General features: G+C 40.5%; 1 protein-coding gene across 8 annotated transcripts in view; it reads left to right on the top strand.

Moving 5' to 3' along the window:
- herc1 (HECT and RLD domain containing E3 ubiquitin protein ligase family member 1) overlaps positions 1-18174 on the top strand; it is a 281806-nt gene that overhangs the window by 195867 nt on the left and 67765 nt on the right. For 6 of the 8 annotated variants that reach the window (XM_059946004.1, XM_059946010.1, XM_059946008.1 and 3 more), the window contains 6 exons: positions 8269-8393; positions 8741-8961; positions 11187-11455; positions 13246-13298; positions 14077-14277; positions 15809-15983. In XM_059946004.1, the coding sequence (XP_059801987.1) occupies positions 8269-8393; positions 8741-8961; positions 11187-11455; positions 13246-13298; positions 14077-14277; positions 15809-15983 (1044 nt within the window). The remainder of the gene's footprint in view (positions 1-8268; positions 8394-8740; positions 8962-11186; positions 11456-13245; positions 13299-14076; positions 14278-15808; positions 15984-18174) is intronic. The other 2 variants (XM_059946006.1, XM_059946009.1) reach the window with 2 other exon arrangements.

Genomic DNA, 18174 nt, shown 5'->3' with positions numbered 1-18174 from the left:
ACTTGCATGCTGGACCCAGGACAGGTCCTCCAAAATGATAACACCAAGCTGACTCTCTCCACCTCTGATCCCCCGATGAGACTAGCTCATAGACCTCCGATTTCTTCCTTGGTCTCGCTGACATTGAGTTAGAGGTGGTTGTTGTGGCACCACTCAGCCAGATTTTCAATCTCCCTCCTCTAGGGGTGATTCATCACCACCTCTGATTCGGCCAACAACAGTGGTGTCATCAGCAAACTTAGATATGGCACGGAGCTGTCTTAGCCTCACAGTCACATGTATAAAGCGAGCAGAGCAGGGAGCTAAGCACACAGAGCTGTGGTACACCTTTGCTAATGGTGATTGTGGAGGAGATGTTGTCAATCTGGACTGACTGGGGTCTGCAAGTGAGGAAAGGCCTGTCTCTTGAAGCTTATAGATTAGTCTGAATGCCAGGTTGTAGTCAGTGAGGAGCAACCTGCTGTATGCTTCTTCGCTGTGCAGATGTTCCAGGGTTGAGTGAAGAGCCATTGAAATGGCATCTGCTGTTCACCTCGTGTGACGCTAGGCATATTAAAGTGAATCCAAGTCGATTCTCAGTCGGGTGTTGATATGTTTCATCAGCAGCCTCTCAGAGAACCCCTCAAAGCACCATATTATGGTGCATGTAAGTGCCACTGGGTGATGGTCACCCAGTGATGACCACCTCTTTGTTGCCCTCATCTCTGGAGCCTTGCTCTTTGGCCTCTGCCTGTACGGATGAGGACAGCCAAGTAATCAGAATTCCTGAAATACTCTCTAGGCATTCCTAATCATAATATAGCAGTGGTCAAGTGTTTGGGACCACTGGTGCTGCAGGTGTTATGTTGATGATAACTGAGATTTCTTCAAACAAGCCTGATCGAATTAACATAGAACAGTACAGGCCCTTTGGCCCACAATGCTGTGCTGACCATTAAACCCTGCCTCCCATATAACCCCCCACCTTAAATTCCTCCATATACCTGTCTAGTAGTCTCAATTTCACTAGTGTGTCTTCCTCCACCACGGACTCAGGCAGTGCATTCCACGCACCAATCACTCTCTGAGTAAAAAACCTTCCTCTAATATCCCACTTGAATTTCCCACCCATTACCTTAAAGCTAAGTCCTCTCGTATTGAGCAGTGGTGCCCTGGCGAAGAGGTGCTGGCTGTCCACTCTATCTATTCCTCTTAATATCTTGTATACCTCTTTCATGTCTCCTCTCTTTCTCCTTCTCTCCAAAGAGTAAAGCCCTAGCTCCCTTAATCTCTGATGATAATGCATACTCTCTAAACCAGGCGGCATCCTGGTAAATCTCCTCTGTACCCTTTCCAATGCTTCCACATCCTTCCTATAGCGAGGCGACCAGAACTGGACACTGCACTCCAAGTGTGGCCTAACCAGAGTTTTCAAGAGCTGCATCATTACCTTGCGACTCTTAAACTCTATCCTTTGACTTATGAAAGCTAACACCCCATAAGCTTTCTTAACTACCCATCTACCTGCGAGGCAACTTTCAGGGATCTGTGGACATGTACCCCCAGATCCCTCTGCTCCTCCACACTCCCAAGTATCCTGCCATTTACTTTGTACTCTGCCTTGGAGTTTGTCCTTCTAAAGTGTACCACCTCACACTTCTCCGGGTTGAACTGTATCTGCCACTTCTCATCCCACTTCTGCATCCTATCAATGTCTTTCTGCAATCTTCGACAATCCTCTACACTATCCACAACACCACTAATCTTTATGTCTTCTGCAAACTTGCCAACTCGCCCTTCTACCCCCACATCCAGGTCGTTAATAAAAATCACGAAAAGTAGAGGTCCCAGAACCGATGTTGTGGGACACCACTAGTCACAACCCTCCAATCCAAATGTACTCCCTCCACCACAACCCTCTGCTTTCTGCAGGCAAGCCAATTCTGAATCCACCTGGCCAAACTTCCCTGGATCCCATGTCTTCTGACTTTCTGAATAAGCCTACCGGCAATGACTTGAAAAGCGATGGGCTAGGCTGTTTCGTGTTTGCTGATGGTTGCATTCAGTACTCCAATGCCTGCTTAAAGTCAGCCTTTATCAGTATGTAGACTTAGGGTCAGAATCATGGAGGACTCTTTTGGTTAGTAGAATAATCGCCACTTAATGTTCCAGGTTAGGGGAACAAGATTGTGATAAGACTGCAGTGTCTGAGCACCACTAAGAGTTTACCATGAAACACAAACCTTCATCTCCGAATCAGCAATTTGGTCCATTTTGTGTATTGAGAAGTCCTTGGGTCTTTCAATATCCAGCATGTCCAGATTGAGCCATGTCGCCGTGAAATAGAGAACGCAGCAATTCCTCATTTCCCTCTGATACAGCAGTCTTGCCCTTGGGTCCTCAATCTTGTTCTTCAGCAACTGTACTTGAATAAAGGAGAGGATTAGAAAAATGTTGGGTAACTACAGCTGGTAGCTAACTTCTAACTTGCAACTCACCTTTAGCTAATAAAGATGCAAAAATCTGCATCAGATCCTCAGCTATCTCCTCCCATGCTTCCCATAAGAACCTGAGATAGATCTCATCAAGGTCTTTTAATTTATAAACTTACACATCCATTACATCTCATTTCCTCTTTTCTTTAATATTGACCTGATACAGATTATCCACATACTCTTCCGTGAACAACAACTTCTGCTGGTGAATACAGATAAGGAGTATTCATTTAGAGCCTTGTCCACATTACCTAGCTCCACACCTGGATCACCCCTTTAGTCCCTGGCTGCCCCCTTGCTGCTGACATACTTGCAGAATGTCTTGGGATTCTCTTTAATCTTACGTACCAAGAAAATTTCAATATGCCATGTTTTCCCTCCTAATCTCTTAAATTTGCTCCCATATATTCTATATTCAAGATACTTCCCCCCCCCCCCCCACCCCCCAATTCCAGTTGCCCATGCCTGTCACGTGCTTCCTTTTATGACTGTGTGGCTAGCACGGCTCCAGTGTCTTATTCAAGTTTGCTGATGACATCACTGCCGTGGGCTGAATCAAAATGATGATGAATCAGTATATAGGAGGGAGATTGAAAATCTGGTTGAGTGCTGTCATAGCAATGAACTCTTCTCTCATGTCAGCAAGACCAAGGAACTGACCATACACTTCAGGTGCAAAGAAAGCACAGCAATGCCTCTGCTTCCTCAGGAGCTTGTGGAGAATTGGCATGACATCTAAAACTCTGGCAAATTCTATAGATGTTTAGTGGAGTGCATGTTGACTGGCTGCATCACAGCCTGGTATGGAAGCACTAGTGACCTTGAAAGGAAAATCCTACAAGAAGTAGTGGATACAGCCCAGTCCATCATGGGTAAAGCCCTCCCTACCACTGAGCACATCTACAGAAAACCCTGTCACAGGAAAGCAGCATCCGTCATCGAGGATCCCTACCGCCCAGGTCATGCTCTCTTCTCACTGCTGCTTTCAGAAAGTAGGTACAAGAGCCTCAGGACTCTTACCATCCATGTTCAGGAACAATTGCTATCCCTCAGCTATCAGGCTCTTGAACCAAAGGGGATAACTTCACTTGCCCCATCCTTGAAGTATTCCCACAACCAATGGACTCATTTCAAGGACTCTTCAACTCCTGTTCTCACTTTTTTAATTCTATTTATTTATATTTGCACTTGCACAGTTTGTTGTCTTCTGCACTCTGGTTGAATGCCCTAGTTCAGAGGTCTTTCACTGATAATGTTATAGTTAATATTCTATAGATTTGTTGAGAGTGCCCACACAAAAAAAAAGAATCTCAGGGTTGTCTGTGGTGGGACATGTATGTACTTCGATAATACAATTTCCTTTGAACATTGAACTTTTTTTAACTTGCTCAATCCTTCAATACTGTGTAATGCAAGGTTTCTAATCTTGCCTTGCACACTTACCAGAACATGTTGTCCCTAAATTCTTACTAACGTAGTTTTAAAAGACATGCACTTTATCACCTTACCTGCATGCATCTTCTCTCAATCTATTTTGCTGCGTCTTCTCTTACACTGTTGAAATCAGCCTTAGATCTTTAAATTGAGGACCAACCTTTCCCTTTCTATAGGCATCTTGTAACTTGCAGAAGTATGGTCACTGTTTCCATAGTGTTCTGCCACACACAAGTTTTATTTATTAGGATAAGGTCGGGTGTTGTCTGCAATGCAGGAGGAAGATATTCGTCACACCAATGTTATGTTGATTTTTGGAGCATCCTATTCCATAGTCTTCCTGATGCTATATTCTTTTACATATGCCCTTTGCCTCTGCTCTGATTGTCCTGCTACCTGTCTACATTTGGGGAATTTTGCAACAATCAGTAAATCTACCAACCATTGGGACATGGCAGCAAACAGGAAATTCATGCTGTCATCTGAAGTGTTCATAATGCAGCAGAGACCAGGGTAGAAGTCAGGTCTCTGAAGAAGCTGCAGCACTGCCTGTGAGTTTTGAAGCATAGGAATATTTACCACTTCTTTGGCAGTCCCTCCCTGGTCACTTAAGAATCACGCATAGTACTACCAAGTGTAGAAGAAACTTGCATTTGTGTATTGCTTTACACAGGGTATTCCATACTTCACCTGTGGGTCCTTTCTGAAGTGCAGTCACCCAGAGATACGTTACTGAACCAGTAAGGATCAAACAACTAGTAGTTTTGTGCCTTTGCTATTTCCCTGACCTTTCCTTCCTGTCCTGAAACTTCTGTCTTCAGTTTGAATTTGGAGTGGTATTCAACTGATGAGCAGAGATGTACTTTGACTGAAATATTTATGCAATTTTTATAACCGGATTCTGTCTGACACTTTGATAATTCTTCCTTGGTTGACCTCTCTTTTTTGTCTCTTAATTATGCAGCTGTGCATCTGGGTGCTGAAGACCATACTTTCCCAAGATCTTTTAATTCATGCTTGACTGAATAACAAATTGTTACCAACTTTCTACTCAGGCTGAGAAGGTCATAAAATAAGCTGTTACAAACTCTTGCCCAGGCTAACAAAATAAACTGCTTGCAACCATCTTTAAAAACTGACAAACACATTGCTATCATTCAGATAATCTATCAAAGCTAACAAATATGCTGCTACAAATCCCTGCTAAAACTAAATAAAACGAGCTTTCCCAGACTTACTCAAAGCTTCTAAACATTTCACTTTCTGATCCTAACTTAAAACAACTTACAGCTTTTCAATATTCCACTAGCTGGAGTACATGACCCACAGTATAACTGGGTCCACAACGGAACTAAGCTCTCTTCACATCCCATGTGTTAAGTATTTTTGCAGCATTGTTGATATTTATTTCAGGGTGATGTTTCATAATTTAAAGCAGTGGCTCCCAAACCTTTTCTTTTGGGTTACCACCCAATTGGCTCCCAGACCATATCCCCAGTGCTGCCCTCTTCCTTTCTAGCCATTGCATATAATCTGTAAAGATTTTTGATTTACGATGCATAGTGGAAGAAATTGGGAACTGCAAAGCATTAACAAATAATTGCAAACATTATTCAAATTCATTTAAAGCTACAGTAAAAATAATTTTCATCAACAATTTTACAGTGTACCTTAATAGTCCAACTACAGTATTCACTACGTCATTGCTTTTCACCTTTCAGTGAGATGGATGTGCTTGGTCCAGTGATATCGGCTTCTCAATATCAGACTGAATGTTTCTCAGAGGGAGTTTCAGATCACTACATTCAGTACTTTGCAGTCTGTTTTGTTGTTTTGAAAGAAGTTGGGTGACTGCACTGAAACCATGCTTCACTAAATACAATGTTGGAAAGACTATAAAACCTTTTTCCATGGTTCAGGATAGCATTCAGAAGTTTCTCTGCAACCAAAAGTCTTTCTGGTTTTTTGAACCTCGGCTTCAGCTCAAAGTTATGGCGAGATCAGTTCTTCCTCCATCCTTCCCGTTAATTCCTCATTATAAGTGTTCAGGAATGGATTTGTTATCCAATCTGGAATTTGGATCGAGAGAAGATCAAGGCGAGTCTCAATGCAGATCACCCAAGTGGGCACCGTATACTTGAAGATCATCATTTTGTATTCTTTCTCTTCCAACTCGGAGAGGCTTGGAAATTGGAAAAGATCATAATGACCAATGTTGCACTTAAATGGGGTTAACTTGGACAGGCGAATAGAGTCAACTGATTTGACTTTGATAAAATTCACGTCATTTCCTTGCAATTGAAGGTGGATTTCATTAAACTTTGCAAACAATTCTGACAAATAAGCAACGTCATACCTAATATTCTTAAGTTGATTACTAAATGAAGCATTCGAGTGTTCAAAAAATTTTATCACAGTTTCAAAAAGTGCATGAAAGCATCTCAGGCAGTTTTTTTTGTGAGCCATGTGACTTATGTCTGCAACAGCAAGCATTCAAACTGTTCATTATTCTCAATATAAAGCACTCAAAATAGTTGAAAGCATGAGACTTGATTTTGTTTACTGATGTAAACAGTAACACTATTTAATGATTTGTGCAACCGATTACTTAGGTTTTTTGTGACAGGATGTTGCCTCTGCATTTCACAGTGAATGGTAAATGTGTTAGCCAGAGCTGTTTTCAAGAAAGTAATATCCCCACGATGGTGTCCAGTCATTGATGGTGCTTCATCTGTTGCACAAGCAAAAGTATTAGTGAGCTGAATGTCCTTCTCTCTGGAAAAACTGCTCAACAACCCAAAATACTGACTTCCCCTTTGTATGTTTCTTGTCTCCTTGCAAATAACAACTCTTGAACCAGACATTCTTCTTTCATAAGGCAAACACAACCAAAGCAAAGATTCATTGCCTAGCAAAGTGCAGCTGCATCCAACTGCAGAACAAATTCTGTTATCCTAAGTATGTCGCACAGTGTACCTTTCACGTTCTCAGTCATTTCATCTATTTCTCTGAACAGAGTTGTTGCCGAGCAGAATCGCTTTAATTATTTGGTCTCGTAACTTATGCAAAGCCATACTCTGGCAGAATCAGGTCTTCTCTAATTGTATGGGGCATTCCAGATTTAGCAATGAGCAATGAATGTTGTATGAAGCACGCTGTTATGTGAATTGCTGGCAAACATGTTTTGAAGTGTTTGCCATTTCTGAAAGTTTTCATAAAGCAACTGAAAATAAGTTGAGTTCTTGTTTGCTTTACCAGAGTGTATTCTCTTCAAACGTTCGAGTCTGGATGGTTTCATTGCCTCATTTGAAAAAAGACTTTTTCATGCAACAGACACGTTGGCTGCTTTTGGTTGCCTGTTGCTGGTGTAAATCTATATTCCAGATACTCCACAATATACTGTCTACAGCTGTTTATCATTTAGCCTGCTTCTGCCATTTTCATTATGGATTAATGGCCATGCTCAATAGCCTATTGCTTAAGACCAACCTCAACACTGATCAATAAAGGGGAAAGTTATGCATCATCGTTGCTCAGGCTAAACCTGACTCTGCCTGAAGGTACATAAAGTAGGACAATGATGTCTCAGTTGGGCCATAGGCCAGAGATATGCACTCAAGACCATTCAAAAGGGCAGATTTTAAACTTCGACGCAGTTCCTGTGAATTAGGGTATATTTCAACAGTGTACAGTGTGATTAAGAGTATGGGAATCATACTAGCTAACATTGTAATACAGTAATGAGCAACAATAATGCACAGTCTGGGCCAGAAATAACATGATTTTCTTCTCATATGTCAAATACAGAAGTGTCACGTTGCCTTTCAACAACCATAGTGCACTTTTAGCAAAGTCTAAGAGAATGGTGGGTTAACAATCAATGTAGTGATTTGGTGATCATTGTAATCAATTTTGAGGCACTGAGGATTAAATGCTTATAATAATTCATTTTTAAATGAACCCTATAATTCCACAGCTTCCCCCCCTCCTTGCTGTTGAGGAACCCCCACTGCCCACTTTATCTTTATCACTCCCTTTAGAAACTCCCACTGCCCCCAGGTGTGTGGGGCGATATTGCCGACTTTGGGAACCACTGATTTAAAGTAGCTAGTGTGTTAGTAAAGAGAACTATGAAGCATTGATTGATGAACTTTTCATAAATTCTTTGCATTTGATATCAGTTTTGTAAGATAGCAAATATTTTCAGTAATTCATCATTTCTTAAAGGCATCTGGATTCCTTAAGTACATTAAATTGATTTATCTAAAACACAGTATAGTTTGTTTAACAATTGATGTCAATGCTGTCAGTTTACCAAAAGCCTTTTATGTTCCATATTTTAATAAGATTATTTTTACAGCCCTGATGGATTGGATCAAGAGGAGAATGGATCATCCACCAGTGTACCTTCTTCCAGAAGCCGATCAACTGTTACTAGGAGGCAAAAGTTTGAGCTGGCAGCGCGTACGCTGTTGGCACGTGCAGGTGATTCAAACATTCCTACACTAAAGATTCACGGCTGTATCTGTGACTTCAATCAACTGAACAGATGATTTTTGTTTTGTAGTTGTAACATTTTTTGTATATTTAGTGAAATAAAGGCAAGGTAATACTGTAATTATTCATTAACCTTGTTCCATTCTTTGTAAATTTGAATATAAAGGAATCTATTTTTACACAGTTTAATTTTTCAGTGATTTTTTTCACAAATGGATTACTCCTAAAATGTGAACTGCAAAAGATGAAAATATAACTTAGGTACTTTTAAATAGCACTGCAGTCTTATTTTATGTGTTTAATAATTTGATAAAGCATTTGTTTTAAAATTGCAGCAGGTCTGTACCGTTCAGTGCAGGCACATCGAAATCAAAGTCGGCGAGAGGGTGCATCAGTACCACAAGACCCAGGTGCCCTTTATGACTTCAGCCTCGACGAAGAGTTGGAAATTGACCTGGATGATGAAGCAATGGAAGCCATGTTTGGTCAGGACTTTGCGAGTGATAGTGATATATTGGGAATGTGGATTCCAGAGGTATTGGACTGGCCGACATGGGTGTGTGGCTGCAGCTTCCGCTGCTTTTGCTTACTTGCTTTGAGCTTGTACTCCACAATTGCTTTTACTGTGCTTTAACCCTTGTTGATCATTTTGCTAAAATTGGAGAAAACTATCTAAGATGCTATCAGTTAAAAACATGTTTGTATGGATGACTTTTTTGCTTTTGTACAGAGAGATACATTACTACATCTCAAGTCCAGAACTGGTTTGGGGTCATACCTTAAATGCATTGGAAATCCCATTATTTCTGCTGTAATTTAAGGTTACAATGGCAGAGGAACTGTTAAAAACTCCAAGCCAATTCTGGGCTATAGAATTTCTCAGGACACAAAGCAATTTATCCTTCTGGCTCTTAATGTTAGAGATGTCCTCTTGCATAATTTTATTTTTCATTGATAAATATATTTACAAAGCTACACCGTAATAAGAAAGTCTTGACAGGTGTCTTTAATACCCCATCTTCCCAAGTTGTACTTTCTGTTTTATATAAAACATTTATTCTTTGCATATTTCCCTTCAGTGATATATTTAACAAAATATCAATCATTGTTAATTTACATTGAGAACCCATGATTAGATTTAAATATTGGTAATTATTTTATTGTCACATTTACCAGGGTTTGTTTGTGTACTGTCCAAACAGATCATTTCATACACAAGTACTTCGGGGTTATACATAAAACAATAACCAAATGCAAAATATAATGTTAAACTTATAGAGAAGTTCCATATAGGTAGGCAAATAAAGTAAAAGGGCCATGATGCAGCAGATTGAGAGATTAAATATGCAGACAGTTCTTTGAAACCAAACTGTTCTAACTTCCTAAGATAGAAATCTTACCTGTAAAAAGGGGGTTAATTCTTCTGCACTAATGTTAAATACACTATATGATAAGCAGCAGAGTCCTCATTTGTGGCAAATTTAAAATAAAATCTCTTGTCCTTTAGCATAGCCAGTATGACTTTCAAAAGCTTGGGTCAAATATCTGATACTAATAATGCTGAGAAAGCCAGATCCTTCATTGGGAATAACTTGCTTTTGAAAGATGGCACCTTTCATTACTTTTAAGACTTCCCCAAGGGCTCATTGGGCCACAGATCACTTTTAAAGTGCAGTCACTGTCATAATGTAAGATGTGTAGCAGTTAATTTGAAATAATGGGCCTAAAGAAACATAACCTGCACAAAACAAATACATGCTAAAAGACTGGCCATAAAAAACCCAACACCAATGGTATTCCACAAATAAATTCATCTACAATTGAATGCTTTTGAACCTGTTAAATTGTTTAAGTGGTGTTATTTTTGGCTCAGGACTTAACAAACTGCACATTTAAATCAAATCACCTGTTTTTGATGCTCCTATTCAGATTTATTCCAGTCCTTCCTAACATTTTTCACCAGATATATTTGGACCTTTCATTACTACACTGCTGTTTATCTTTTCAGATGTGAACACGTGCTTATAGAATAGTTGCCTTAATTAATAATTTTCAGAATTTTAACATTTGCTTCCAATACAGTTTAAAAAAAACATACAAGGTTATTTGCCAAAGGACGGGCAGCTAAATTGGCAATGCTATCAGCCTGCAGAATTGAGTTTTTTTTTAAAAGGGGGAATGAAGGTTAGAGTGAAGTTTATTCTTCCCATTCCACTGTTTCATAGTCAGTAGCAGTGCTCTCCAGTCTCTACCTCAGATAAACCTCACAGCAAGTCTGGACTTCTTGAACTGGCTGTTCTTGTATTCAGTAGTTCACTCCTGGCATCTGATTTCAATGACAATTCCAGCACCACAGTGGCCTGCTACTGTAACATGTTCATGCTGGCTACAAGAATGTAAACCATACATTACTTAATTATTTACATTCTCCACATATCACTCTCTCCTGTCATTCCTCCGTAATCTAGAGTTTGTGATTTTTATAATTTAACTTAACAGTTCTATTTAGTTTCAGCCTAGATCTTTGTCTACTGATGATAGGGAAACCACTTACAGCAGTACCACAGTATTTAATTGAGCTGTAGTTTTCTCCAAATCAGTCCAGCATCTGAAGTATATATCATTCAAAGAATACTTCACAGGACAATAATCTTTTGTTAGAAATCATATTAACAGTTTGTGTTTGATTGCTAGCTTTTTTAAAATTGTTTTTAATTACTTTTAGCCCAGATTGTTTTTTTGTTGGTTTCTCCTCAGAATGACCCATTTGTTTATTTGCAGCATGTGTGTGAGTCTGATGAGAGAGATGAACTGGTCATCTGTGAACTCTGCGATGCAAATGTTACTCAGTTTAATCATCATATGAAGAAAAACCACCCGGGCTGTGGGCGGAGTGCCAACCGGCAGGGCTACCGAAGCAATGGATCCTATGTTGACGGATGGTTTGGTGGAGAGTGTGGCAGCGGAAATCCGTACTACCTCTTGTGTAGCAGCTGCAGAGACAAGTACCTGGCTACGAAGAGCAAGACAAAGATCCCAGTTTCAGAGAGGTGAGTGAAGATTAGTGGAACTGTGATTAGTCACCACACAATCCACCTCCTTTAAAATAAAATGGAGAGAGTTTTTCTGAATGATTTCCACAAATTCTAAAACTAAATGTTGGCTCCCATAAGTTTCTATACATCATTGCTAACTAGTAGAAATGGATACATGTGTGTAAAAATGTTATGTAGTAATAACTTGTTTTGAAAAATCTACACTATCAATATATTAGCATTTAATCTTCTAATGTAGGTGCCTGTGGACTAAGCTCTCTAAAAGTCTGGATTTCAAAATGTGTTCACAAGGGTGTGTGCATTATTGGTTCAGCAAGCATTTATTTCCATTCCTAAATAAGGTCACTTCACAATAGAAAAGAATCAGGCGCATTGCTTTGTATTCCGAGCCACTTATTGTCCAGACTGGGTAAGATGTCCATACCTATCGGAAGCATCCAGTCACAGTTCTTCAAGTGCACACTCTTCAAGCAAGAGTGCACACATCTTAGTCTTTTATCCAAAAGCATTTTAGATCTACAGTGTTCTGACCCCTTATAACCCTTGCAGGCAAGGAGTTTCACACCTTTGCCACCCATCTGGATGGAAAAGCTCTTATTTGTTTCCTCCCTAAACCTTTTACCAATTACTTAAAATGTACATTTGTGGCTTTTGACCCCCCCTCCCCCCACTCTCTTTCTCTATATAGGCCCTATACAAGTCCATTCAATTAAATTTCCCAATCTTTCCTTGTAGGTACAATTATTGAATCATGTTTGAATCATCCTTTTAAGTCAACAAGTCACACTCGGGCAGCAGGTTAGACCTGCTCCTTGGCTCGACAGCAGTGTCTAGGACACAGCTTTAATTTTTTTTCCCAGATGTTTAGGTGCGTAGATATTCAGCCCAAACACATGTCACTTGTCCCAACAAGTCCTTGCCAACCACCACATATGGGTTTACTCTAATCCTATTTTATATTCCCCCACATATCCCTCAACTTCCCTCACTCCCTGTATGTTCTACCACTCCCCTCCGCACTAGGGAGAACTTAGAGACAATAAGCTAACAATCTGCATGTCTTTGATTGTTTAATTGTTTAGCAACACAGGGGAGCAGCAGGCCCTTCCGGCTAACCGAGCCTGCATCACCTAATTAGACCCATGTGATTAATTAACCTACGAACCCATGTATCTTTGGAATGTGGGAGGAAGCCCACAAGGTCATTGGGGAAACATGCAACCTCCTTCCAGCCAGCAGTGGAACTGAACCGGGGTTGCTGTTACACTGCTGCGTTACCGTGTGTGGGCGGGAGGAAACCAGTGCACCTGGAGGAAAGACATGCAGTCACATTGTAACTCCACCGCAGAGGTCAGCATTGAGCTTGGGTTATTGGTACCGAGAGGCAGCAGTTCTACCAGATGTGCCGCCATGCATAAGAATTTCAAATGCAGATTAATTTCAACATTTTCCACACAATGGTTGGTATTCTAACTGCTGAGTTAGAATTAGTTATCATTTACGCACATACATGACAGATTCCAGCCGCTTATTGTGCAATGACTAGAGGGTCTTAACCTTCCCGAAAGAACCTTTGTAATATCTAGAACTACCCTTAGAGCCTCCCTCACTGTACAGTCCTAGGTCTTGGACCATGTCATTAGACAACATTTGGTTGTGGACCACGTCCGGCATCATCTTGACCCTCAGAAGCTGACCACATTCCCACAACTCCACCCACAGAAAAACTGCAGTAGAGTTTACAAAGTCACATATAGTATGATGAGCATGAGTTTGTTTTACAGATACAAAGGCCAAGCACCTGATCTGATAGGCAAGCAGGACAGCATTTATGAAGGTACTTTATTAATCTCTAATCAATTAAGTCCTTATAAAATAACTTTTCAGCTAGATAATAACTTTCTCTCTCTATTGTCTGCCCTGCTAAGTATTTGTAGCATTTTCTGTGGTTGTTCATGACCAATTAATGTATTTAAATTGATATAACCATGTGTATTATTAACAGTACAATGCAGCAGTAATCTTTAGATTCATTTGAGGGCAAATGTTTCCTTCCTGATTTTTCCCAGCCGGGAGTGGGAGCAACTAGCAGAAATGGTGCACAAGAGTAACAAAGGATTTACTTCCCAATAGAGGGACATGATTAGACCATTGGAGCCCTGAGAGGGATATGGGCCAAACGCAGCCAAATGGGACTACCTTAGATGGGCATCCTGTCTGGCATGAACCTGTTGGGCCAAAGGGCCTGCTTCTGTGCTAAATGATTCAATGATTCATCCATATTGGCCAAGATGCCTTCCTCAGCTAGTCCCATTTGCCTGCCTTTTCCTACTCTTCCCAGTCCCAATGTACTTTAAATGTTGTAATTGTACCTGCCTTTGTCACCTCCTCTGGCAGCTTATTCCATATTTGTTATGTTATTATATTTTCTCAGCACTTTGAATGTCTTTTTAGACAAGTTTCCCACTAATGTTCTGCATTGGTGCTTATCAAAATTGTTGCCCATTTTGTCTTCCCAAGTGTATTGTCAGCAGCCCACCCCCTAAACTTGACCTTTCTCCAGGCTGTTAACCATTTTTTTTTATCCTTATTTGCTATCATTGTTACTCCTGCAGAAGATTGGGATATGTTGGACGTTGATGAAGATGAGAAGCTGACTGGAGAGGAAGAGTTTGAATTATTAGCTGGACCTCTTGGTCTGAGTGAACGTAGAATTGTACCTGAGCCAGTCCAATTTCCTGACAGTGATCCATTAGGTGCATCTGTTGCCATGGTAACAGCAGCCAACAGCATGGAAGAAACTCTCATACAAATAGGTTGGTGAAAAAAGTTTATCTGGTAAAGTAAAAATTAAAGTTGTTCAGATCAGATTACTAAAATGAGAAAATTGCCAAGGCTGTTTTCATTGGGAGGAGAATGAATGGAATCACATATGTCTATCAGTAATTGGAAAGTGGATTTTTGCAGTCACCCATGGACTTTTGGTGCTGAAATTTGCAAAACTGACATTTATTGAGGTCAAAGCAATTTTTTTAATGGCAACATAAATTATAAAAGAAACATTCTTGAATTATCTTTGCTTGGTTTATAAAATTCCCTCAAAATAAATTGAACTTTCCTCTTACTCTTTATAGCGGTAGCTTTGCTTTCCAAGAACATGTCACATTGCTGTATTATTACCATACATTACAATAGGTATTCTTCACATACTTTGGCAAATCCCATTGCACATCCAGATATTTCATATTTTTAAATTCCAATTTTTTCTTCCTGCATTTTGGCAATGTTTTCCTCATTTCACTCACTTTGCTAAAGCTTTGTAATTATTTACTATTAGTTTTCTGCCAATTTTGTGCAATTTTTTAGGCAGTAAGAGCAGTTTGAATGTTGTGAAAGGGAGTAAGATACTGGGTGGAGCACAGAAAGAACATGTGCATGTTATATGACCAGTGGGACAGATTCAGCATGGGAGAGTTCTCATTTCTGAGTAATAACGCTTCACAATATAATGCCATAACATTGAGCTCTTGCTTTCGCATAGTATGTTTCTTTGAACTGGAGTTCTGAAGTATTCTACAGCCAAGCACTTCATGAAGTATAGTTACCATCACATTGAGTCACAGCAGCCAATTTGCAAATAGCAGGGTCTCAAAATCAAAGGCATATATATTTCCAGCAATACATGATGTATTTATGTGCATGTGCCAACTACACACTATTCTTAATACAAAAATTAGTAAGTTCAAGGTGGTTCAAAAGTACAGCTTAAGTGATTTTAACATTTCAGTATCCTGCAAGGTGAAGAATACTCCCTTTCCATCATTGCTTTTCTCCCCTCCATTGCTGCCATTGTTGTGTTCCTGTAGTGGGAAGCTTGCTTTGAAGTTGGGACCTTCTGTGATTGGTGATAGAAAAACATCTGCAATGAATTGAATGAAACAGTGCCAGTCCAATTTTAAATATATCTGGGAAAATTCAACCTGCCAATTCTTTAAAAATGTCTTTGCCCAATTTTGCAGCTTTGTTTCACGGTGATCTGAATGGGCATTAGCACAAAGTATAGCGCTGTAAGAGTGAAATCCAGTTTCTTGCCTAGATTTTGAGACAAGATTCCTTGAACGTTGAAACACAAAGAGGTTCAAGGGGCTTTGACAATTTAATTAATTAAAGACAATGTGGACTTGCATCCTGTAATTGTATTTGTTATAATTCTGCATCTCTTGCTGTATGTGTTCTCCTTTCAGCTCATGTTATTTTGTGTTTTCTACTTTCCCTTACATGCCTTTCCATTTCTTCTCTTTTTTTCTCCCCCACAATGTAAGATAATTTGCACGTTCTCTGTTTAAGGTTGCCTTGGTTCAGTGGATAAATGTTCATCAGGTCGAGTAACGCTTGGGGAACAAGCAGCTGCCTTGCTCAACCCACATGACCGGGTCATGGCCTTGAGGAGAGTGACTGCAGCTGCACAGGTTCTTCTCGCGAGGACAATGGTGATGCGAGCTCTTTCCCTGCTCTCGGTCAGGTAAGAACATTCTCTTTGAATGCCTACTTCACACCAAAGTAGTTCTAAGCATTAGAATGAGATGTAAAACTCCTGGGGCTTCAAGCAGTTGCTCAATTTTCATGATTTGAATATTAGCTACCTGAAATCCTGCTTAGAATGCAAAAAGAAAGCTTAGTCAACGAACATCCGACAGCCTTTATTAATTTGCATTTTCATAGCTTATGATATTTATCTTGCATGAGATTTAACATTATACTGACACATTGTACATCATGAGAATCAATTAGTGCATAGTAACTCCTTAATTCCAGTGTGAAAGGGTATAGGGTTGACTTGTTTCACAGTCCTAGCATCAGGGCTAACTAGCTGTAGAAAATTTGTTGGTTAGAAGAAGACTCCGTATCATTCACCTAGGTAATTTTCTAAACTGTGAGATCTTTATCTAAGGTAAACGCAGACATCTCACTCTGCAGAAACTCATTTCAGGAAGGTAGCACCATCAATTTGTGGGAGACTCCCGGGAGAGGTGGGATGTCTGCGGTAGAGTAGCTCCTTAGCAGCTAGCCAGCTCGTTTAAATAACGTTAGCTATGCTAATGAACGAATGACACCTGTTAAACTCACCTCAACATGTCCTTTACAGACTTAACCCACCAAAAGTCACTGTTGCAAACAGTGCAGTGAGCAAAACTCATTATTTTTGACCCCTATTAGGCAGGGTACACTTTAATGTAGTCTGGGGTGAAGTGCGTTTTATACATTTTTTTTAGAACTCACTGCCATGTCTCCCGCTCTCCCTCTCTCTCTCGCTCCTTCTCTCTCTCCCACTCTCGCTCGCTCTCTCTCTCTCTCCCACTCTCGCTCGCTCTCTCTCGCTCACTCTCTGTATCCCTCTCTCGCTCGCTCTCTCTCTCTCCCACTCTCGCTCGCTCTCTCTCTCTCCCACTCTCGCTCGCTCTCTCTCTCTCCCACTCTCGCTCGCTCGCTCTCTCTCTCCCACTCTCGCTCGCTCGCTCTCTCTCTCCCACTCTCGCTCGCTCGCTCTCTCTCCCGCTCTCTCTTGCTATCTCTCTCGTGCTCTCTCTCGCAAAAGTCGATTTCCAGGATATTGTGTATAATTTGCGGGCTTCAGCGAGCAGCTACCAATATGCGGGAGACTCCCAGAACTTCTGAGAGAGGTGGGATGTCTGTAAACAGATCTATTAAAACATCATGGAACTCTCAATAACTAAATATGTATAAGTTAAACCAACTGGCTCAAGTAAGTATGAGCAGTTGTAACAGTGAAGCTCTGACCTGGAATTTGAGCACACAGTGAAATATCTCAGTGTTTTTTGTGCGGATCACTTCTGTAAACAAATTGCCAATGAGGAATCGTTCAGTTCTTTACAAAATTTTCCTTTTCTTAAAATTGAAATCCTAATTGCTACACAAAATCTCAACCAAAGGTGCTTCTACACAAAGTCTCAACCAAAGGTGCTTCAGATTTTAAAATGGAAGTGAAAAAGAGATCTTAGAAAGTACAAACATGAGATTGTTCCCATAGTACATGTCACTTCAAAAACACTTTCAATGTTGCCTTCTCCAAAGCATAACTTTTCTTTGAAGGGAGAGATGAAAGTCAGTTGGAGCCACATGGGGAGGGGTCTGGTTTGTGAAGTCTGTGGGTGGTAGAGGGATGGAATCAGGAGTGGGGAAGGTGGGTGTAAATGGAGGGTGGGCTGGAGGGGGTGTATGGGGAAAGGAACAAGATGGGAGGATCAGAGGAGGGCAAACACAGGAGGTAAAGGTGACCTGAAATGGGAAATTTCACTGTTCATAGCATTGAGTGGTAGACTACCCATGCAGAATATGAGATGCTGTTCTTCCAGTTTATACTTGGCCTCACCCTGAAGGTGGAGAAGGCTAAGAGAGAGAGGACTTGAAATAGCATGGAACTTGAAGCTCAGTTCCATTAGGTGTCGAGTGAACCTAGTCTGCCCTTGGTGCACCCGCTGTAGAGGAGTCCACTTCTGGAGCACAGAATGTAGTAGTCGAGCTTGGAGGTGCTGAATATTTGCCTCACTTGGAAAAGCTCTTTAGGTCCCTGGATGTAGTGAGGTGGAGATCGTTTGGCCTATCATGTTGTGCCTAACTAGGTAAAAAGTAAAATTTTTAAAAACCCAACAACTAATCTTTCCTACCTACACAATGTCCATATCCCACCCATC

The sequence above is a fragment of the Hypanus sabinus genome, chromosome 21 (genome assembly GCF_030144855.1).
Source record: "Hypanus sabinus isolate sHypSab1 chromosome 21, sHypSab1.hap1, whole genome shotgun sequence".
NCBI lineage: Eukaryota > Metazoa > Chordata > Chondrichthyes > Myliobatiformes > Dasyatidae > Hypanus > Hypanus sabinus.
This window is presented reverse-complemented; position numbering and strand designations above follow the sequence as displayed.